The sequence below is a fragment of the Eufriesea mexicana genome, unplaced genomic scaffold (genome assembly GCF_001483705.2).
Source record: "Eufriesea mexicana isolate 0111107269 unplaced genomic scaffold, ASM148370v2 scaffold2792, whole genome shotgun sequence".
Taxonomy (NCBI): domain Eukaryota; kingdom Metazoa; phylum Arthropoda; class Insecta; order Hymenoptera; family Apidae; genus Eufriesea; species Eufriesea mexicana.
The window spans coordinates 590,766-615,940 of NW_016910897.1; the positions used below are offsets into that span (position 1 = coordinate 590,766).

The 25,175-nt window shown below is 37.9% G+C and overlaps 2 protein-coding genes across 3 annotated transcripts; both read left to right on the forward strand.

Moving 5' to 3' along the window:
* Positions 1-2,263: 2,263 nt before the first annotated feature.
* Positions 2,264-6,736, forward strand: LOC108550546 (uncharacterized). Of its 2 annotated transcripts, none has more exons than XM_017904302.1 (5): positions 2,264-2,307; positions 3,189-3,784; positions 3,861-5,202; positions 5,681-6,348; positions 6,448-6,736. In XM_017904302.1, exons 3-5 carry the CDS (start codon positions 5,166-5,168, stop codon positions 6,700-6,702), a joined length of 960 nt encoding a protein of 319 aa, XP_017759791.1. In that variant the 5' UTR covers positions 2,264-2,307; positions 3,189-3,784; positions 3,861-5,165; the 3' UTR covers positions 6,703-6,736. The 2 variants fall into 2 exon arrangements, with proteins under 2 accessions (XP_017759791.1, XP_017759790.1); XM_017904301.1 differs by having other exon boundaries at positions 2,273-2,757; positions 3,859-5,202.
* Positions 6,737-9,394: 2,658 nt separating this feature from the next.
* On the forward strand, positions 9,395-14,797 carry LOC108550512 (vitellogenin). The gene is made up of 3 exons (XM_017904251.1): positions 9,395-9,455; positions 12,978-13,678; positions 14,402-14,797. The coding sequence occupies exons 1-3, from the start codon at positions 9,425-9,427 to the stop codon at positions 14,633-14,635; spliced, it is 966 nt and encodes a 321-aa protein (XP_017759740.1). The 5' UTR covers positions 9,395-9,424; the 3' UTR covers positions 14,636-14,797.
* Positions 14,798-25,175: the final 10,378 nt, after the last annotated feature.

Consider the following 25,175-nt stretch of genomic DNA (forward strand, 5'->3'; position numbering starts at 1 on the left):
CGACGACCATCTTGACCGACAACTTTTAGTTTTCGTTTCTGTTCACAAGATGGCTGTAGTGACTTCTGTTTAGGAAAATTTATCATTCATATGAGAGATTCTACCTTGTCCTTCATTTCTGTGTGTGTTTTTGGTCACCTAATTTCTGGATCAGTGACGACTCGAAATATAATCAGTAAGAAAATAGAATTTGTCCTATATAAAGTATTATCTTAATGTTATACACAAATAAGCATTAATATAATCTGTACATTTTCATAAATTTCTGCATACTCGATTAAGATATTCGTATCTTCAAATAACCTCAAGGTTATTAAAGAAAATAAAAAAGATGAAACGAAGAAAGATGTTTTACGAATTGTTAATTTTTCAATGTATAAAAATGTATAATAATAGGCATGTTGATTTTTTACATTTTATAAAAGATTAATTACATTTTAAATTAAACATAGAAAATGATATATGTAAGTTTCGAATCTTGTTTTTTAAATTCTGTTTGTACATAGTAATTCTGCTTTACGTATAGTGTCGCCATCTGTTGCAACTCATGATACCTTCTGTAAAACATTGTAGGATTCTTAGGGAACTTTCAAAGAATTTTCTTTCTAACGAAAGTTATCTTAAAAAATTACATTTAAAAAAAAATAAAAGGTAAATTATGACACAAATTGTATCAAATATATAAAAGTAATAAGTCTTACGAAAGCAATTTTTTTAGAAACAATGTTTATTTTTTTATTTCGTATATATCTCGATTCGAAACAAAAGTAATCACGATTTCCAAAAATTTGACTAATTATCTAACACGTGTACAATGCACGTGCACAAGTTTTGTCGTACCAAAATTAGAGGATTTAATTTAACTGAAATCGCTTAAAAAATAAATAAATCTCAAATATTTTGCAACTATTTAAACGAACTTATAGTCGCTTAAACCACGAACCAGTTTTCTTGGTATTTATAAAAAGCTATCATTGTTTCGCCTATTATCGGGCTAGTTGTCGACGTCATCTAATTTAGTGTTACAAACGAGATCATTGCTGCTGGTCAACGCGATAATGACAAAATTACTCTCTTTATTCTACGAGATAAATGTCACTTTCAAGGTCTTTACCAAGCGTATCTCACGATTTTTCTCAACCTAAATATTTTTTACTTCCTTACTCATTTTTCTTTCGAACGCTTTCCTTTCTCATCTTTACAAAAAAAAAAAGGAAGAAATAGAAAATCTACACCACATTTCATAACCCAAAATTTAAATTACAAATTTTTTTTAATTCTTCATTCAATTGTTTCAACTCTTACTTTTTTCTTTCGCTGCAAAAATCTTTCGACATTTAGCAATTAAAAATAACGGTTAATCGAAGGTTACGCGCGAAATTTAAATCACGGTGGAATCTAGGAAACAAAATTTATTATCTCGACGATTTTCCACGCGTGAATTTCTATCACGTGTAGCGCGAAATCACTCAAACTAGAACTCGGTAAATAAACCTATCAGAGTCGCGAACTTGTTTCAAACCACAAGCGAACCGCGAGAACTTACGAACTTCGAAGACGCCATTAATATGCTTATTAATTACTTGGTCCGGTGCACGTTCATCCTGCGATCGATACACAAACACGAGCTTAATATACTTAATCATAACTGAACATTGATCTACTCTATCGATTCTGTATATAAATTGTAATTTTATTCTCTCATTATCTGTTCCAAGTATGCGATATATGAGTCATCCACAGGACTAGGTTGCCATCTCCATTTTTCGAATTTTTATAAATTTTTGTATCAAGGTACTCGATTAGAGCTTAACTTCTAATGGTTAAAATTAAAGTGTCTTTTCTATTTTGTGAAGTTAATCGATTTAGCAAATAGTAAATGTCAAAGATATGGAATAGAAATTAATCATATTTTCGATCTAAACTCGATAATATCGAATTAATAGTCCGACCGTAAACGAATGTACCCAATGTTAATATTATATCGATTAGTAGATTCTTTCGCATAATCATCGAGAATTAATACATTATTTTACCAATACCAATCGACAATGAAGTTATTAAACCAATAATTGGACTTTTTTATCTATTTTTCGTATGTTTACTGATCAAATCGGTCGAGGAAATTTTCATACACGTGATATGCTCGAACTGCAGCTGTGGACGTGTATCGCATAAATTGCCCCCTACCAACTTCATTGCAGATACGGTACCGGGGACGACGTATAAAAGCCAGCCTCTCCATCTGAGGAAGAAAACTTCGTTTCAATTTTTGCATGAACTTTATTCTAGTGTCGTTTCTCCTAGGTCAGTTAGGTCCCCCGATTGCTCGTTATTAGTATACTCGTGACCGGTTATCGTTGGTATCGTCAATGATTCACGAAGGACAGATCAGCTAGTCGCAACCACACGTTAACACCGTTCACACCGAAGCTCTCCCCGTTCGATTCGTCGATTATGTAAAAATTCGCGTCTCGAGGATCATTCGTGTGACCTAATTCCTAGTTGCAACCACACGTTAACACCGTTCACGCCGAAGCTCTCCCCGTTCGATTCGTCGATTATGTAAAAATTCGCGTCTCGAGGACCATTCGTGTGACCCAATTTCCATCAATTTTTATCAATCTTTATCAATTTCTATCAACCAGCATCTCCGTTCCCTTCCATCTTGTTTCTACTCCATGGTCTTCTTTTATTCCCTATGTCACAGCTCCGTGATGGAGATGGACCTTAAATAGACGTGGATCTCAGATAAAAGTAGATAAACCTAGCGAAACCTAACCTCTCGTAGCTAAACGTAGATGAACCTAGCGAAACTTAACCTCTCGTAGCTGAACATAGCTGAACCCAGCGAAACAACCTCTCGTAACTAAACGTAGATGAACCTAACGAAACCTAACCTCTCGTAGCTAAACGTAGATGAACCCAGCGGAACCTAACCTCTCGTAGCTAAACGTAGATGAACCTAGCGAAACTTAACCTCTCGTAGCTGAACATAACTGAACCCAGCGAAACATAACCTCTCGTAACTAAACGTAGATGAACCTAACGGAACCTAACCTCTCGTAGCTAAACGTAGATGAACCCAGCGGAACCTAACCTCTCGTAGCTAAACGTAGATGAACCGAACAGAACCTAATCTTTCTAAGTAATATTTACTAATAACTAATATTTCTCTTCACTTTCAGCCGTTCGTCTCAAAAGTTACGACTATCCATGGCGATACGGACTGGAGTACACGTTCAACGTGAGCGTCACGAACGTTTACATGGGACACAGAGACGTGGAATCGAGAGTGTTCACTGAAATGAAATACTGACCAGAGGAACCGAACAGTTTGCGATGCCGTTTTAAAAATGGCGTATTTGCGAAATCGTACGATTCACCGTTCGAAGAGGACCAGAACGTGTCTTATTCGAAGTTAGACTACGGAAATCTTCCAGATCAAGTTCAACGAGGACGGAATCGAGAAGTACGTGTTCCAGGAAAACGATGGACCGATGAACGAAACTGTCATGAACTTGTATCGACTGATAGCGAATCGTTCAGCGTCTGGTCGAAGATAAGAACCGTAAAGTAGAGAACTAGGTTAGAGAACACGGTTATTAGCAAGTGCGACGTGGATTACGAAGTTTCGTACGAGAAAACGGATAACAAGACCATGGAGGGAGAATATCAGCTAGTTTTATTAATCAACGAGCCGATATAAGCTGGACAGAATAGATTGGGAAACAGAGTCGACAGACACCGTGACATGTCTCTGGAGGAATTCGTGGAGAAACTGGTACGCGATGATGTTAATGTAATTTCTGGTTAATTATTCACCTGGTAATTCGTTTATTCTTGCAATGTTTTCAGAGACATTTCACCAGCCAGATGCGTATTACCAAGCATAGCTTCCAGTCAGACAGCATCAACAGGGTGGACGTGTACGACTTGGACGGATACTTCAGTAAAATGTGGTTCGATTTCGTTCATTTGTCTTTAATCTCCGTTGATCCTACCCAGTGTGCCGATATGACGAACAGTAATTGTCGAAATTAAACTTCGAAATCTTCTCGAAGCACGTTGTTTAGGTGTGACTCGGATAAACGACTAATTTGTTGGTACGTTGCGAAGTAAAATTTCTGCGCCTGGAAAATTTCTTTCCCTCACCTATCCCGTCTCGCAGGTGGTACTGCGAAGATTTGTAGAAAATAAAGTTCCGAATTGTTTATTCAAAGCGATTCCCGAAGAACGTGTTGGATGTGAAATAAAGTTGGAGAAGCTCGCGAGGCGTATTAATAGAGAGCAGTTTCAACTGTCGGTAATTAATAGCGAGTTTCAACTGATCGCGTGTTTCCCTTAAAGCTGGGGTGTATCGTAACGTGAAATTTATCGATTTCGAGACTAATAACACGAGATTCGACGTGTGTATCGGCAACGCGCGTTGTTGTGTCCAATTAGGCTCTTCTTCCACTCGATACTTGTACAATTCCATGCGAATCGTATTTATCGACGGTTCTAGATCGTCTGCTATTGAAAATCTGAAACGAAAATAAACTCCAAATTTCTACAATATCCAAGATCACACTAAAACCGTACTAACACCATGCGAAACGAAAAGAATTCCATAAGGGAAAAACAAAAGTCATAAGTTCGAATCTCTAGCCAAGAAATTAACACGCTACACGCACGAGACGATAGAAATCGATCCAAGTGGATTAAAATTCGAAACACGCGAAACCACAGAGGACTATAGGGAACCATAGACGTAGTTTATCGAATCGAACTATAAACCGAAAAGTAACTACGAATTCAGCTTATGGGAAAACCGAAAAGCGGCGAAAAGCCTGGAAGAATTCCTGCATAGGGACTAGCAGAGAAGCACGGGGACGACGGTCGTTGACACGCGAGGTAATTGCCGGCCAGTTTCGAAATGGTGTGTTAACGGGTCGCGGAGGGTCCCTTCATGACCCCGATTGGAACTACTGTATCAATTCTCTAAACCTATCACCGCCTGTGCACACACACTTTATTTTCCAACTGGAAAGAGAGAGTCGGCTTCGGTAAATTGGAGCTTGCTAATCGTAAGAAGAGGTCAGTAGTGCAGTTTAGCCACGGTATAAGAGCGGCCCCAACATCGGTTACTCCACCAAAGTAGTTGAACGTTGCACGGTGTCACCATGAACGCATTGCTGAACGTAGTGCCATTTTTCATAGGTAAGCCATGCCAGAGACAACGCGATGGCACTCATATGCGCGTGTCTCCTCTCGCCTCCACCTGTCCTTTTCACTCTTAATCCTCCTGCGAATCATCGAGTAACCATTATTCGCCTCCATCACCTTCTCCCGTGCCTTCGAATCGTATTCGATCCCGATCCACAAGCGAGAACCGGCAAATAAGCGTCGTTGTACCTCGATCTCTCGCTGATCGAGCGGAAACTCGAAATTATAAAGAGAGTGGCTGGGATGAGGTACATCCGCGTGATACGAATCGAAAGATAGCGCGAGACCAGTCTCCCCTAATCGGCCCTATTCAAGCCAGGTCCAATCATTCAATTCGCGTTCACGTGTGCTCGTGAGTAGCTCGGTTAGGATGGATCTCTATTCTCCGCGCGGTATTCACGACGGATCAGCCGAAAAATATCTTCAAGACTCGCGGAACGCGATTAATCCATCACGTGGACGCGTTTTTCAGCCGCACGTGTCTCCATCGACTCGTCATGGTGCTGCGGGCCGGTGTACACCTTCCACGTTCAAGTGAACTCCACGGAGCTCCCGGAGAAAGACAGCTACATGAGCATCAGACTGAACGTCGCCTCGAAGCTGGTGTGCCAGCCGAAGGAATACCACGTGTTCAGCTGCCATTTTCGGGACTCGAAGGCTGACAGCTACGCAACTGACAACTTAGATCCCGAGGTACCGGCGGTGCCTATTAGCCAGGTGTCCAGACAGAAGGCGTACGAGATCAATCAGGACCAGTTCGAGATCAAGTTCAACGAGCGGGGCCTGGATAGTCTCGTGGTGAACGAGAATATACAGCCACGGGAGCTGGACATGATTCGGGCGATAGTGGAACAGTTGAACATCGGTGTGCTCGTCAACGTGTACGACCACACGTACGAGCTGGTGGAGAACTTCACGCAGGGAGAGTGCGTGACGATCTTCACGGTGCAGAGGGGCACGGTCGCCCATCCTTTCCACACGAACCGTGGCTACGTTTTGGAGACGGTGTTCGGGTTGGAGGAGGGCCTGCTGGTGCAGATCAGGAAGATCAGGAATCTTAATATGTGCACTCACAAGGTGCCGTACCTCTTCGGTAGCTCTGAGACTATGAGTCATGCCAACGACATGGTGTCCACCGTCGTGAGTATTCGAATCGGAGAGAATCGCTGAGATCGTCTATGCTTCGTTTAGCGTTGTATGTACATACGTATATCGAAACGAAACGATGCTTCGTTGCAGATTTCGTCGGAGAGTCAAATCGTGATCACGTCCAACGAGTTCATATCTGGTACCACGAACGTGATAACGAACGTGGTGATGAAAAAGGGATCGGGGGAAATTATGACGACTTTGTACGAGAATATAAGTTTGAGGTTAGAATCGATCACACCGGCGGTTAGTGAAGCGCCGGAGGTGAAGGATCCCGAGCCGGCCAGCATGTTCGTCGGAAGATGGCGGATGGACAGCTCGATGGAAGACATGTTGAAGATCTAGCCGAGCTAGCCGAGCGATTTCAATCGATATTCACGATTGTTCTCGTCGGTTCTGACGAAATTCACTATTGTTGTAAATAGTGTGTAATTGTATCTTTTGATTCTGTAAATAATAAAGTAATGTATCGTTCGTATACTCGAATCTCGCCTTACTCGCGCGCGTTCGAATTGAGGTTAGAATAACACCGACGTATCGAAACTATACTACTTCATCCATACTCGTTTATTATCCCAATCTTTTATAATATATTCCTAGCAGAATCGTAAATCCGATCCGTGCTTCATCAAATTTGTCTCGGAGCAAATGAGATAATCGTTTAAATGGAAACCGTCTGAACGTCTTTGCTTTCGATAATCGCGTAAATTAACGACAGGAGCTAAGCTGCGCGGAGAATGCGGAAACGACAGCAGCTAAAAGCGCGTTCCACTTTAATTGCGGCCGAATGCTTTAAACGATTCGATTGGTGCGAAGGAAGCAAGGACCCTATCGCATCTGCGATCCGTTGGTACCGAGAATCTACACCGCAGCGATGCATACACCGCCTTTAATTCGATCACCGAACGCGGAGCGTCGCGAGGGTCGTAGAAGGCCTTCGGAGCCTGGAAAACAATTAAAGCTACCCTGTCTGCCAGTCTGCAACTAGATCTGATAAAGTTTAGGAGATCGAATACTCATCGTTTAGTCGACTAATTTCTTCCAACATGAATTATGGAGAAGGTTAAGGAATTACGGAATTTATTTCTAAATTGGCGCCATATTTAAATCATTAGAAGACCTAGACGGAGCTCTGGATTTAAATTCCGTTGCTTAATGGAGTTTCGTGAATTGTTACGATATTATGATATTAAAAGCGAAGATTAAGGAGTAAATCTCGTAGAAAAATATTCGAGAATTTGAGCTTCAATTTGGTAAAAATATCGTTTCGGCGTATTGTTCAATTTTGGTCGCCATTTTTCGACAGTAGAGACTATGTGGCGATTTTTATTCGATGTAGAAAAATAAATTTCGATTATTTTATTATTCACAGTGATCAAGTGATTAATCCTCGGGTAACGGTAAAGGGGTCTCTAGAGACCCTGCTTCTTTATCTACTGTGACGAAGCTGTGTGTGTTAGTGTTGACGCTGGCTGCCCACTGAATTCCCTTCATTTTCTAAATTTTAATGCCAAATCATTCTATCCGTGCTTTACTGTTTATATCTAATATGATATTTTATTTCTGGGAATTTATCGATTTTCTTTTTTTTTAATTAATTCGAGAGTTTGACAAGTGAAAGACACATATGTCGACCATGATATCTATCATTTGTCTGCACGTGAACGTGTTAACGATGACTGAGAGTATGCGCGAGGAAAAGCCTGATGAACGAGTGAAAGAGGATTCAAGGCTGTATTCAACGACGAGGTCGTGGTCGAAAAGTGTGTGTCGAGTCGACTGGTGGCGATGGGTCAATTCAATTTTGGCCTTTTAATACAAGGGACCGGTACAATGCGTTAATTCGAACGGAAAGAACCCAGGACAGTTCAAGGTGCTGAACGTCGAATAGCGTGTTCTGCTTCTGAGAAACTTGGCTAGATCCAGTGCCGCTGTTATTTATTTTTGTCCCTGTGAAAGATACTAGACAACGTTATTTATTCCCACTCGTGAATTTCGAAGAAAGGACTATGCCATTGAATAATTTAACTGGGAACTTCGCGCAACCTTGACAGAACTTTCAATTATTTTAATGTCAGCGTGTCAGACTTTCGAATGATCTTGAGACTGCGTGATTCGGCCTTCGAACGACCTCGCAGCCACTGACTAGACCTTTTAATGATTTCATCGAGAGATGACCTTGAAACAATTCGCTACTAACCAAATGCTAGGCTTCCAACGGCCTTTCCAATGACTTTCGAAGCTCTTTTGCGGTGACTTTTCTCTCGACTTTCGAAACTGAAGTTATAGCTTCTGTGAACCTTCAGATAACCTTAAAACGATCTTTAAACGACCTAATCATTTTAACCTTAAACAGCCATATCAAGATTGTCAAGATTGTCAAGATTCGAATTTCGAGCTTAAAAATTGAAATTACCTTTATAGACTTAGAAGTGACCTTGAAGTGACTATCAAATGAACCAGTTTAATATTAAACGACCCTCGTCAAGATTCGAATTTAGACTTCCACGATTGAAATTACTTCTATGGAGATTCGAATAACCTTGAAATGATCTTCGAGAGGTCCAGTTCGACCTCGAATGATCCTAGCTGCGGCTGGAACTGTCTTCGAAAGGAGTTAGGATCTCAAGAAAATTGCCAGGTTTAACGCGATCGTAAACACATTTTCCGTTGATCCTCCCGTTGATCCGAGTCAGGTCAAGCAACTTATAGCGTTCGAAGAGCCATGACGACGAAGACACTTGCGGATCGCGCGACGAGGAAACGTGGTCTCTCGGTGAGTTCTTCCGACTCGCTTTAAACTTTAAACGCCTCCGGGAACGAGGATCTCGGGGTCTATTAGAATCTTAAAGGCGTGTCTCGTATTCGAACGATCCAGGAACTATGGAAAATGATACGAAGCGTGCGAAGAGATACGGAAGATGTGTGCAGAAACCACGATCCGCACGGAAGCGGTCGTTAATGAAATTGTTTTCAAGGAGACAGTAATGAATCAAGTTATCTGTCGTATAAAGAGGAGACAGATAGAACGCGGTTGCATCAGTCGCCTTAGCAGAAGCTGTCCGACATGTTGGTAATAATTCTGCCATTTTTACTGGGTACGTACGCACGCGGCTTCCTTTTCTCAACGACGCTCCTATGAATGACACATCCATCTTCTAGACAGAATTTCGCTATATATACTCGCGTAGTTAGTTCGAACGATATAGCAAGGACGCCTAGAGTCAGTCGAGTGCTATAGAACGAATTTTTCCATCTTTGAGACACTAGGATTTTTTGGAAAAATAGCAGAGATAGAGTTGGACTCAGTGTTGCACTGTTTAACAACGAGTGGCTTTGAATTTTCGAAAAGTTATGCAGAATTTTGGGGATAGTGAATTGATGGTAAATGATAGTTAACGAATCGATTGGAATTTTATATATCTAAACGTAGTATGAATAAATTATAATGATCGAAGTGATGTGATAGAAATTAACAGGTAATATATTGGTACTGTCATATTGATATGTTGCCAATTAGTGCTACTGATATTATCTACATTTTTGTTAAATAAGCAAGATTCAATTTAACATCATCCTGACAGTCAATTCAAAGTCAATAACATCAATGATAACATTTTATCAATTCCAATTAGTACCATTGCAACCTAAAATGAGTTTGCAAGCTTGTTATATATTTCAAACCAACTGTACCTATATCTCTTCTCAATGATTAACCTTCGTCTCAACCATTATCTCCATTTTACGAATTTTTGTATTCACATTACCATCTACTTACGAACTCTAGACAGTCAACTCAATGTCATCATCAACGGTGTCACTTTACCATTGTTAATTAGTAACATTGCTGCATACAGCAATTTCCAACCAATTGTATCTTCGTCTATCTTAAATAACCAATCTTCGATTTAAAATCGTCCTGACTTCTAAAATCATCCAGACTGACAATTCGATATCAATGTTAACGGTGTCACTTCGCTATTGTTAATTTTACCATTGTTAATTAATAACATTGCTGCATACAATGATTTCCAACTAATTGTATCTGCATCTATCTTAAATAACCAACCTTCAATTTAAAAGCATTCTGATTTGTAAGATCATCCAGATTGTTAATTCAATATCAACATTAACGGTGTCACTTCGCCATTATTAACACTAGGTTTACAGACGCTATCTGTATACCTATTTCTAAGGACACCTGTCAAATTGACAGGTAAAGGAAACCACGTGCCTTTTTTTTAACGATTAGTTTAATTTAAAAGCAATTACATATTATATTAACAGTCTTAACCCTTTGCACTCGACGACTTTTTCGTTACAGAAAAATAGTAATTCGAAGACTTTCTGTCACAGAGTCGACGATATTTTTAAAATGGTAAATGAGAAATCATATGCAAATTAAAACATAGAATTACTTTTCTTCGACATTCCACACATCGTTAGATAATTTTAAATTTGATACATTAATTAACATCGATCTTTAGAATCTGATTAAATGTCACCTCTCGAGTGCAAAGGGTTAATATAAGTTAATTAAATCTGGATTAAATTGGAGCAACCCTTTCGTCAAATTGACGGGTTCCGTAAATCTAGTGTTAATTAATATTACATGTATTATTGCATACAATGATTCACAACAGTGCTACACATTTCAAACCAACTGTATTTATATTTTCCCTCGATAATCAACCCTCGACTCAACAATCGCCCCCATCACTTCCCCATTTCCCCCCTTTCGCATAAACTCACCTACATCGCTATCCTCTTCCGACTACCTCGCGAATTTATTTACCCTCTCGTTCCATCATCGCACTCGCCGGGTCCCCGCCGTTGTTATAAGGATCGGACATGCTTTTCCGATAAAACACCGCGGCTTGAACCACCGCGAGCTTTGAAAGCTGGCCCGGTAGCCTCGCGCACGCCGAAGGGCGGTCTCGAGCCGTACACGCGAGAGGATACGCTCGTCGATAAACTGAAAAGAGGATATTTGAACGACCAGCACGATATCAAAGGATATTTTTCACCGGCTAGTATTTTCCTTCGCGTCGCGTCTTCCACCGGATTTTTCCGGCCTTCGCTGAAATACCGGCGATTCGTGGAACCGTAATTCCGACACGTGTTTACGTACAATTTCGGGGAACAGATTTCTTTCGTTTTTATAACCAGTACCGATTCGTTGGTTACACTCTCCCGCAGTTAATTAGGTACACCCCTGCATCCTGTACGTGTAATATAGGATTATCATCCTACGAATTATGAACTTCTGGAACGCGTTTCAGTTCAGTTTAAACGGTAAACGAGAAAATGGAAAAGGTTACGTAGCTCGATGGATTTCCGGGAATCAATCATTAATCTCTCTCATTATAATATATTACCTCTTTGCACTCTGAATTATTTTTCAATTTTTCAATCCTGTTGCCAATAACTCCCTGATATTTTAAATATTTCGTTTGAAATTTACGTCACAGGACAGTAACGACAGGACTGTTGCTTATTTTCAAGAATTTTGTTTACTGATTATTTTAAATATAGCTTTCATAAGTAAGCTGTAGAATTTATTTAATTTAGCTGTACAATTTATAAACTGTTAAAAGATATGTTTGCACTTTTTCAATGGATATTCTAATATATCTTAAACAAAAATGAGGTTTCTTGTTAGGAGTGCACACTCCAAATTCGACTCTCATCACCTGTACACCTTGTTTATACACAAACACATTTACCCTATTTACATGCCGCCTAAATGAAAACTAAAAAATTAACTCTATGTTTCACGTATAAAGGAAATATTTAAAACTGGAAGTAAATCAATCTTTTCTTTCATTCCGTTATTTATCAATAACATTAAACCTACCACGTATCGGTAATATATTATAATATAATATAATAAAACATTAAAACCAGTTTCTCAGACGATATTATGCATTCTGCACTTCGCAGGATCGTTGACTAGGAATTATCCTTGAACTCGTCTCTTCATCCCAATCCCAATCCTGGTCCTGAATTTAATTTCTCAACGTTCCAACTGAAAATCATGTGCTATCATTTGCAACCACCTAGTATACCTCGATCCGATTCGGACGCAAATAATCCGCTGATCTCCACTCACGATCAGCCTAATTTCATCGTTTTAACTACTTGCGCTATAAAGACGTGCCACGCACGTCGAGATGCTTTTGTTCCAAAGCCGCCAGCGACGTGTATACCACGTCGATAGGCATTTGTCGCAGAAACAAAAACGTGTCCTTCACGTCGGCTAACAGTTAGCTCTCAGACGCGATGCAGCGTCAATGTAACGCCTTACCGTATGTTATATTGTAAAGCGCAGCACAGCAACCGGAAGTTAAATCGTAGCGCAAGTGGTTAAAATCCGCCATTGCGAAATCCCGTAGCAAGAAATTGCGACTCAATAGAGACATGTCTATGATCGACCCAGCGATTAATAATCGCGATTCCGTTCCTGCTGCAACCGGTAGGCATCGATTCTGTACGCGGTATAATGACCGTAAACTGCCGCGTGATACAGACAGACAGAGTCAAAGGCATCCTGCTACGCATTTGTCGGCACGTGTGATCTATTCCGACCGTCCAGTTTAATAGGCTCCTTGTCGTTCCAGCCGCACACGTCCACAACGCCTACGACGTCGTCCACCGCTCCGGCTTGGGCCGATATGTTCCGGAATGCACTTACGACGTCCTGGTGAACATGTCTTTGGCCAATATCGTCCACGAGAGGGACAATTTCTGCTCCATGGTGGCGACAGAGCTAAAGTGCAGGCCGCAAGGCAGCGACATCCTTAGCTGTCGTTTCGCTGAAAGTAGAGTGGTCAGGCCTAGCCCGGATGACTCCAGATGCACGAACGCGAGGAACTTCGTCCCAGTCTTGAACAGATTCGTGAACGAGGACCCGTTCGAGATCAGGTTCAATTCCAGAGGGATCGAGAACCTGGTCGTGTCTCGGGACATCCCCAGATGGAGGCTGGATATGATAAGGGCCATCGTCGGGCAGCTGAACGTTGGCTTTGAGCTGGAAAATGCTCACGACCGGTTCGTTACCATGGAGAATTCTAATATCGGTTATTGCGAGGTGGAGGTCAAAGTGTCAAGGGCAGGATACGGGTGGGAAGGCGAAAGACCAAGGCACGATCAGTTCGACATCGTGTTTAATCCTGAGCGACCTGGCATCGCGCCCTTGGACTCGGCCAGTCTAAGGATCGACAAGGTCAGACAGCCGAAGAATTGTCCGAACAGGAAGATATACTTCTTTGGCAATCAGGAGGACTTTAGTTTTGGGAATAAGAATACTTATATGGATATGGTGAGTTGTTAGTGTTAAGATGTTACTAGGATAACGCTAGGACACTAAGGGATCTGTAAACGAGGGTGTAATCGTGTCTCTGTCTCTGTAGGTGTTAATATCATTTTTTCTAAAAGTAATTCCACATTTTCCACGATTACAAGTATCAAAAGTTTGACCTAGTCATTTGACCCAGATAATTTAATCTTTTCAATGTTAAATTTGTATGCTGTCGAATCATCGGGTTACTAAACTGATAATAACACTAGAACTGCATAGGATATGTGAATGGGGGTTTACAATTGTGTCACTGTCCTTTAATATCAAATGTTAATCTGCCTCTGTAGGTGTTAATATCAATTTTTCCAAAGGTAGTTCTATATTTTCCACGATTACAAGTGTCAAAAGTTTGACCTAGTCATTTGACCCAAATAATTTGATCTTTTCAATGTTAAATTTGTATGCTGTCGAATCACCAGGATACTAAACTGATAATAACACTAGAACTGTACAGGATATGCGAATGGGGGTTTACAATTGTGTCACTGTCCTTTAATATCAAATGTTAATATCAACTCTTTCAAAAGTATTTCCATATTTCCCATAATTGTGCAAGTGAAGAGTCTGACCCAGTTACGTGACCTACATAATTTGGTCTATTTAATGCCAACGTGTGCGATATGGAATGGTCATGGTTTAATTGTTTACATCCAAAATTGTTTAATTCCGTGAATCTTTTTGCAGACTACGTCTATCAGCCACATGTACGTGTCGAACAAAGAGCTGTATTCCTTCACGGAGACCACAGGTGTAATGAGAACTCTGAATAAACCAAGAACGATGCGGCTTCATCAGCAGATAAGCTTGTCCCTGAGAAGTATAGATCATGCTCGAGATCCATTTCCAGAAATCATGAACCCTGCGTCAACTAGTTTGTACGCGTACACTAATCTAGATAGAATCCCCGAGTACAAATAAATACCCTGACAGGAGTCAGATTAGCATAATCCTATCAGCTAAGAAGAGAAAACCAAAGAGGTGCATTTCGAAAAGGTGTATTTCACCTCGTAAAATAGCCTTTTGATAGATTTCAGTACCTAATAAATAATTTATCGAACCAATGCTCCCAATAAAATATTTTATTTAACCTCTCCATGAATTTTCTCTCACCTTATTAACGACTCCACAGGTAATAGACATTTTTGAGCAATGACAAGAGCGATAAAATACTCGTTACCACTAATTTGGAACGGCTACCACTAATAGCCAACGTGTGACAGAGAAAACGAAGGAAACGGGCTATTCATTTGCTAAACACATTAATTTCATCAGATCAAAATTATAAATTTATTTTAAATACAAAATTATAAATTTATTTTAAATACAAAATTATAAATTTATTTTAAGCACCAATGGAACATCCTAATGCCAAAATTTAAGAAAAGTCGGAAATCAAGGAAGATCATCGATAAATTGTATACGTTGAAACAAAATTGGGCGTTTTATGGAATTCGTAAGAGCGATTTAATCGCGTTTCGTTTCATATGGGGCATTTTACACTCCTCGCTAAGTTTACCAAACTTTTCTACTTACGACGACGTCGTACACCCTCCAACGTTAGTTTCTAATGAGCTCTCGCAGTATCCTACATAACGAGCTTTCAGTTAGAAACACGTCCCAGGTTTCGACTCTCGAATAATCGAATGAACCAACAAAATGCGAATTCGAATTTCCATTGTTCATTTCCTCCACTGTAACCGCGTTCTTCCATGAAACAACGCAAAAATAACGTCAAATGACCGGTCGAGGTCGATAAAGCAGATAAATCTTCAGCTTCAGACAATTTCAGAAACATTTCGGAAGAGTTTTAAACGAAATTCAGTCAGAAATGAATTAAATTAGAAAAATATGTATCGTCGAATTAATTACAGGTATGTTATAAGAGAAATCATAAAATCGAGTGAAGAATGCCATAATATCGAAAGCGGAATTTTTTATTATTTAAAATCGGTTGTTTCCAGCCGTGATTCATATTTTTCTTTATTAATTAAAATCGCAATGTTTACAAGAGGGTTGATTATCGAAAATAATTTCGTCGGCAACTCGAATGGGTAACATATGGAGAAAATAAATTGTAGTAAAATTTCTACGTTACATAACGATACTTCACTCGATTGCCCTGTGCTCGATAATTGATTTCATCGGTGAAATATGAGATTTCCAATGTCCGGAAAAATTCGGTTTTATAGGCGATTGTATTCAGCTGAAACGACATAACGATATAACGATCTTCGATACGGATTTCGATACGATATAACGATATAAATATGGACTTCTAGTGTAATTAACGCAATCATTACCGCTCTGTAATGTGCACACTTATACCTAAACGTAAGACATGTAAATAATAATAATTAGCGTGATCTAACTGAAATTAATTTAAAAGTAATTAAATAGTATTTAATTTTTAGAAAGTGCAAAAATGAAAAATCTGAAACGAGCGATTTTAACACTATGTAATTGCAGTATTACAATGCTTATCGTATCAGACTCTTAGCTCGTGATCTTGGTTTGTTTATTCGTACGATGATAAACACGTTGCACTGTTTCTACATGCGCTCCGTTGCAACTTCCTCTCTTGCTCCTTCGCCTTCTCTCCACGTGCAGTTTCCGCTCGATCGATGTGCGTCCTGGGACTTGTCAAGGTTATCCAGGCTAAACGAGCCAGCTATGTATATCAAACGTCTCCGTCATTCCGGCTAGTTGTGTCAATAATCCTGGAGGCCAAGGTCATCCGGGATAATGCGTCCTGCGATTAAGAGGTGCTTCTGGAATACCTACACCACCATTCCAGTGGCACCAAAATTCGCTAATTTCGTATGAAATTGTACGCGAAATACGCGAAGCGTAATATTCTAGTTTTTATTACCAATTATCAATATTATTTTATTCGATAAATAAAATAATACCTCCCTCAGTTTGTTATTTCAAATAATGTATTTACTATAACATATACTCTGTGCACCATTATTTTCTGGCTCATAACTGCTCGCTAAATTTCTTAATATCAACTTTCTTGATTAATTATTACATTTTTAACCGACTAGTAACTCTCGTATAAAAACAAACGAAGAATATCAAAAGGGGAGAAAGAAAAGAGACGAAGAAAAGGGAGAAATAAATTAACAGGGAAATTAGGTGAAATACGTTTTAACCGAATAAGTCACCAAAGATCCTTCAAAATCTACTAACAAAGAGGAATCTAGAAACTAACGAAGCACGTCAGAAGAGAAAAAGAAAAAGGAGAAATAAATTAACAGGAAAAATCGGTGTCAAAAATTTTTTCAATTTTTAACTGACTAGTAACTCTCGTATAAAAACAAACGAAGAATATCAAAAGGGGAGAAGGAAAAGAGACGAAGAAAAGGGAGAAATAAATTAACAGGAAAATTAGGTGAAATACGTTTTAACCGAATAAGTCACCAAAGATCCCTCAAAACCTACTAACAAAGAGGAATCTAGAAACTAACGAAGCACGTCAGAAGAGAAAAAGAAAAAGGAGAAATAAATTAACAGGAAAAATCGGTGTCAAAAATTTTTTCAATTTTTAACTGACTAGTAACTCTCGTATAAAAACAAACGAAGAATATCAAAAGGGGAGAAGGAAAAGAGACGAAGAAAAGGGAGAAATAAATTAACAGGAAAATTAGGTGAAATACGTTTTAACCGAATAAGTCACCAAAGATCCCTCAAAACCTACTAACAAAGAGGAATCTAGAAACTAACGAAGCACGTCAGAAGAGAAAAAGAAAAAGGAGAAATAAATTAACAGGAAAAATCGGTGTCAAAAATTTTTTCAATTTTTAACTGACTAGTAACTCTCGTATAAAAACAAACGAAGAATATCAAAAGGGGAGAAGGAAAAGAGACGAAGAAAAGGGAGAAATAAATTAACAGGAAAATTAGGTGAAATACGTTTTAACCGAATAAGTCACCAAAGATCCCTCAAAACCTACTAACAAAGAGGAATCTAGAAACTAACGAAGCACGTCAGAAGAGAAAAAGAAAAAGGAGAAATAAATTAACAGGAAAAATCGGTGTCAAAAATTTTTTCAATTTTTAACTGACTAGTAACTCTCGTATAAAAACAAACGAAGAATATCAAAAGGGGAGAAGGAAAAGAGACGAAGAAAAGGGAGAAATAAATTAACAGGAAAATTAGGTGAAATACGTTTTAACCGAATAAGTCACCAAAGATCCCTCAAAACCTACTAACAAAGAGGAATCTAGAAACTAACGAAGCACGTCAGAAGAGAAAAAGAAAAAGGAGAAATAAATTAACAGGAAAAATCGGTGTCAAAAATTTTTTCAATTTTTAACTGACTAGTAACTCTCGTATAAAAACAAACGAAGAATATCAAAAGGGGAGAAGGAAAAGAGACGAAGAAAAGGGAGAAATAAATTAACAGGAAAATTAGGTGAAATACGTTTTAACCGAATAAGTCACCAAAGATCCCTCAAAACCTACTAACAAAGAGGAATCTAGAAACTAACGAAGCACGTCAGAAGAGAAAAAGAAAAAGGAGAAATAAATTAACAGGAAAAATCGGTGTCAAAAATTTTTTCAATTTTTAACTGACTAGTAACTCTCGTATAAAAACAAACGAAGAATATCAAAAGGGGAGAAGGAAAAGAGACGAAGAAAAGGGAGAAATAAATTAACAGGAAAATTAGGTGAAATACGTTTTAACCGAATAAGTCACCAAAGATCCCTCAAAACCTACTAACAAAGAGGAATCTAGAAACTAACGAAGCACGTCAGAAGAGAAAAAGAAAAAGGAGAAATAAATTAACAGGAAAAATCGGTGTCAAAAATTTTTTCAATTTTTAACTGACTAGTAACTCTCGTATAAAAACAAACGAAGAATATCAAAAGGGGAGAAGGAAAAGAGACGAAGAAAAGGGAGAAATAAATTAACAGGAAAATTAGGTGAAATACGTTTTAACCGAATAAGTCACCAAAGATCCCTCAAAACCTACTAACAAAGAGGAATCTAGAAAATTTCGAAATTTTCATTATATATAATAGATATAAGACAGAATTTTTCTAGAACTGATGACAGTTGTTATTGCAGATGATGTACATCGGGCACCAGAAAATTTGAGCACCCTCTGGAAAAATTAAATCGAGTTTCGAATTTGATCTAACAGTAAGTATCTAGCAAACTCTATTTAAGAAATTGTCATTGGCAAAGTTCTTTAATTATTTTAGAAACTAAGGAAACACGTATTTAAGAATGTAAAACTTTCTTTTATTAAGTCACGCTATAGTCTATTCCTCGGTAACGGGTATTCCACCTAAAAATTTATTACACATAGGACACCACCTCAACTATATTTTAAAGCAATCTCATAATTATTCTAGAACAATGAGATCTACATCTGAGCCCTCGACCAGTTCCTCCGACGACGAATACTTCACACATATTTATTCCAATGATGCACCTATTTCTAAAGAAAAGTCGCAAAACATTCACATGCTATCCAACAAAGAAATCTTACGACTAATCTTCATGGGACAGCTATCTTTATTCCTAGTTCACCTGCACATTGAGAATGGCAATGTGACGATTAAGTCAGCGACGAATGACAATTTCCACAAAATATCTCGCGATAGGCACGAATTTTCCCAATTATTCGATCGATCGATAAATGCGGAAGCGTGACCAATCACAGAGCAGCGAAACGAGATCCTCGTTCCTTTCATACGACGTTTCTCTGAATACTTGAACATAGACATCCGTTCCATCGGCCAGAGCATGGAGAACATCTTCAGCTCGTCGTGCAATGCAGTCGTGGACTTTAATCTACGAAAATTGGTGGAGTTGTCGCAAAAACGCGACTGTGCCATCAAGGATATCATCATGGAGATGTTCTGGCAGCCAAGAGGCCCGGCCAAGAGCAATTTGGGGTATGGAAGTTGGTTCGACTGGATCGACCAGGGGTACATGATACCGATTCCCAGGACTGATCAATTAGCGAACCTCACCAAAGACTATTTGAATTACGTCCACGTGTTTGACCAATCGACGAGAACGGTTGTAATGTGGTACTTCTTGGGCATCAATAGCTCTCTGGGCCAAGACACCTATCTGATGTACCAGAAGTTAAAGAAGACGAAGAAAAGGGAGCAAAATAATTTCATCGTGTTGGATGGAAAGAGCGACTACATGTTGGAACACCACGTGGTTCACGTATTTCGTTATTTCACCAGCAACGATTACAACGCGTACAAAAAATGCCAGCTCGAAGATAAAAATATCATCAATTTGCTTAAAAACCCTTTCATGCCGATCAAGAGACCATTCCCCTTCATAATTCAGAGTTACAATCCTAGAACCTCGAAACACGTGTTCCATATGGTGTACACAGATAACGTTAAGCTGACCAAAAAGAACTTTTATAATTTGTTAACCATGCTACGAGACACTTTGCATAAGATGGAAATCGATTGCGTCGTGATACAAAGCTGCGCCTCGTTGAACTTGCGTAAGGTGTTGAAAATGATCAAGTACATATTTTCTGAACAAAATATTATGGTAAAATTGTCGACTGTGCTTCGTTAAAAGATCGAGCTTCTGTCTAAAGGATCAAGAACGATCGAAGATCGTGATAAAGTAAATCTAACATGATCATTTTTAATCGTAACGTAAGATTTTGGATCTAATAATTGTCTTTCTTTTTAATTAACGAGATAATTATATAGATCTTGAGCTATTTTGTTTAAAAAAAAAACAAAAGTATTTGCGTGAATGGACTCCCTACAAAGTCTCTTATAGACAGTCAAGTGTAGACGTTTAGGTATAATTCGAAGCATATTTTCGCCGGATAAATTTGTCTGTTAGTCGAATTACGAATCGACGATAATTATATGTGATCTACGAGGATATGTGTACCTAAGAATCGTGCCTGATCCAAGTGTCGCGTAGAACAGAGATCCTTGATTTAAATCTCAGCTGGAGGAATACAAATGTCTATGACGAGATCGAATCATCGGTCGTGATTTAAGCTCGGAGTATTATAAATTATATCGTTGACTCGAAAAACTCCTCGACGATGCCGTCTATGTGTTACTATATCGCGAAGTATTTTCTTAATACTTAATACGATACTATTCGAAGTATTTTCTTAATACTTAATACGGTACTGTTCGAAGTATTTTCTTAATACCGGAACTATAGAATCAATCGTGACGAATAGTTTAAAAATTCTTCTTTTATTTTATAATTACTGAAAGCATTAAATTTATTTTATAATTACTGCTGCTTTTGAGAAAATAATTTTCCAAAGCGTTATATACTTAATTATTTTTGACAAGACACCTGAATTATTACTATTAATATATTAAGGAATTAATTTATTTTTATTATATCGCTTTAATTCGTATCGCATACCTGTACTGCAATTAGGTCACTTGTTCCAGTATCAAACACGCATTAGGGATTGGTAATTCTAATATTAAGAAATTCGACGACCCTCTGGGAAAGCGAATTTGCTCTGTGATGGAACCGAATGTGTCAATTAGCGTAGGTCATAGTCTCGATTTAAGGATTGAACAGGGACCGAAATTAATCGGTAAAACTGGTGAGAATTTCGAAACGTAAGCCTTGACTTGACGAATGCACTAACTTTATGAAAATCGTTAAATTAAGAAGATTTAGGAACTACGAGGTACCTGAGCAACCGTATGACGCTTCGATTACCTCAAGAGAGAAACTATATTTTTCTGAACATTTTCTCAACTCGTATGCGACTAGACTCTTTAAGACAAAAGCGACTACCTCGTCCGAAAGACGATTAAGATGGATTAGCACAGAAGATGAATCAGCCTGTATACATAGTATTATTACAAAAGGATAGTGAATTAAGCCGCGGAGTGTTACTATTTTGATGTTAATTAGACGTTAAAGAAATACTTTCGCGAATCCTCGCGAAGGTGAAAACGGAAAATAAATCGCTTCTAATGAATGAATACCCGAAGTAAACTATTACGACCAATCTTCTGAATGTTAAATGTCGGTGAATTAGTATTAAGTAGCTATAGTCTCTTCGTTTACGTTTTCAAATCTGCCAATTCGAGCTGATAAAGGTTAATCCTTCGCCAAATAATTTTCCAAAAAGCGCCAAAAATTTTCAAGGCACTTTTACACTTATCTGTATCGTATCCTACATATTACATTAATATTATATCAAGAAAGAATTTTATTTTTCTATCTTCTCGTTCAAAGAATCTCTTCTCTATCAATTCTTCTCACACGCAAAGGATTGATTCAAGGAAACTTCTAGGTATCGATTAATATTACAAATGTTAGTATAAATGTTATATACACGAAAATTTCGTCGAATAAATGTAATCTATGTGGAATCCTCGTTGTTCGCTGTTTATTTCTCTCGTTTTTCTCGGAGAATTAACGACAGAATATTTTTCAGGCAAAATTCGCTCATCGATAAATTATATAAGTAAATATCGTCGAGTTTTCCCTGTCATTTCAGAAAATTCGAGCGAAACGCACATTCTCTCGAAAACGAAGCAACAAATGAATCAATGCTCTCTTTAACCAGTGAACTGCTACACCGCCTCTTTCCCCTTCAAAGAGCAAACGCTGGAGGAAATGTTCGCGGCGGAAAATCGTGGATATTTCAGTTTTCAGCAGCCTCATTGGCAAATATTTACAGAAACATCGTTGAAGTAAGTGCACGTGTATTGTGCGGCAGCCACCATGATGTATCGAGATCGTAAAATGGAAGAGGAGCCGAGGTTTACACGTTCGAGACGCCTGGAGCAAACTGACAGAAAATTGGAAAAAATAATCTAAATTGAGGTACTCGTTTTGGTATTCTTAATCTCTTGACACATTTTCATGATTTCCTTTTTCCATTCTCTTTGTGGAAAATCGTATAGAGAATGGCGCTAATACGCACGACTAATCGAAAGTTAGGAAAAATTTAAAATTAGATTAATTACGAAAAATAGTATCGAGTGTGAATTTTCATCGAAATTCGTTTTGCAGATTTATGTCTTGTAAAATGACTCGCAAGTGATATTAATTAATTTTAAACTCATTTGTCGACCGTGATTCGATATCAATTTCATTTATAGATACTGATTATTCCCCTGAAAATGTAGAATCACGAAACTTTTTATTCAGACGGATTTTCATGAGAAAAATAATTCCATCCGCAAACAGTAAATATTATATTATACCTCATATTGATCTTTGTATTAATAAATTAATAATTAATTCTTCATTAAAAATTCGTATTTGACTTTCGTATTTAATTATCCCTTTGATCACTTGATTTAGTACTTTATCTTCTAATATATGAATAATTAATTTTTCATTAAGCAAGAATTTAGAGTAAAAATTCAAAAAAGAAATTAGATATTAGAAAGCAGTTTTAGCGTAGAATTGTAAATTAGCCATAAAGATTCTCTTCCTTCTTTCTCTCTCTCTCTTTCGCCCTTTCACTTGGAAATTCAAGACAAAGAGGTTATGAGCGCTACAGAGCAATCGATCGAGTGTCAGTAACAACGCGTTTGCCAAAGGCGCGACAACATCAACTAGTTAAACGTGGCCCGTTCGCGCCTTGAGATCCGTTGCGTTCAACTGCCAAATGCACATGCTTGCACTTTGAAGTTGGCGCATAACTTGTGCTATACGAGGAATTAAGCCACTTCATAACATCGAGTGCGTCGAAATCCGCTGTCGAGGAGGTATAGCGTTTGTGCCGTGCGTTCCATACTCGATGGACAATTATCGATGGATGCGTTTGTTGAACAGTTTAAAATTTCATTCGTATTTCGATAAATATTCGATATCGAAACAATTCCTTTAGGCTTATGTATTTTCGTAATGTACTTTTAGTTCTACTCATGTAAGAAATAATTGATATGATAGATTCTTGGTTATTGTATCCTATTACGGAATGAAAACGATCGGAAAATTGTTAGACTCGGTCGATAATTAATTTGAAACAAAATTCTGATATTAAAAGTTATCATGACAGTCGGTAATTAAAACCTGTATTACCATATAAGACAGTGGTAAGAATATTGATCTGTATTATTTATCTCTATCAATTGCCATTTAAAACAGTTTCGTTATTAGGATACATAAAAACGAATGACTTTTTAATATAAAGTCTTAATATAAAAAAAAAAAATAAATTTCCACTTTATTTTTAAGATGAGAATGAACATTTTAGAGTTTTAAGTTTTCGCGTAATGCTTGATTACAAATGGAGGAAATAAAAATATTTTCACGTACACGTACGTTTCATGGAAATTCACTCTTTGAAAGTGCGAATGAGGTTCTATTTTATAAAACATCTATAAATTATCAAATTTATTATTAATAAGAAATTGTTTACAACTTAAACTTATAATAAAAGTGAAAAATTAATAAATTATTGGATATTACTTGAATCTACAACTTGATAATATCAAAATGTACCTATAATTTATAAATAATTAAATAACTTGTTACACTGATTGTTCATAACAAATTAATATTTTTAATAACAAATTGTACACGACGTATATTTATAGTAAAAGTGAAAAAATTAATAAATTACTGGCTATAAGAGCGGAAAAATAATAATTAATGGAATCGGTAAAGTTCGGAAATTTTCGCCGATCGTCGGCCGACCGCCGCTATATAAGGGGCCCGCGTGAAGGCTCGAGTCAGTTGTCGGTTCGACTTCAGAGGGTCCGCGTTAATATTCTTTCTTTCTGTTTCAGGTTTTAATTATCTTTCTTCTTTCAGATTCTAGTTCTTTTATTCTAATTTTCATTGTTTGTGCATTCGAGTATTTTCTACAATATTCGAATGCTTCATCGTTGGTTTATTTGTATATCATTGTTGCCTAGATCAATGGCTATTCGGTGGCCACTGTCCATTCTCTTAAATAATTTAACCATAATTTCTTCTTTCAGGTTCTAATTATTTTTTTTCTTCCAGATTTTATTTCTTTATTCTATTTGTCTCTTTGTTTCAGCATTCGAGTATTTCGTATAATATTCGAATGCTTCGTCGTTGGTTTACTTATGTCTCATCGTTGGCTAAATCTTTCCTTTCACAAATTTTACGACTTCCGTTCGATTTGTTTTCGTTAGAGCGTTCGAGTATTTCGTATAATACTCGAGCGCTTCCTCGTTGGTATGTTTATATCTCACCGTTGGAATGTTTCTGTCTTGTGGTTACGTTGCTCAGGTCTCGTCGTTAGCTTGCTCGTTCCATTTGGTTATTAACGTTGATGGTTTCCTCGTACTAATCCGTTTCCTTTCAGCTACATATTAACAATAATATATTCTGTTTTAGCTTTTAGGTTTCTCAAGACTTCATTTGCGACACATCAATGAAGGATGCGTGTGTTTACTTTTAAGTAATCATAAGATAGATCCATAGACTAAGTATCATGTGCGCGCTATCTGTACAAAGGTAAGCTACCTAACTTG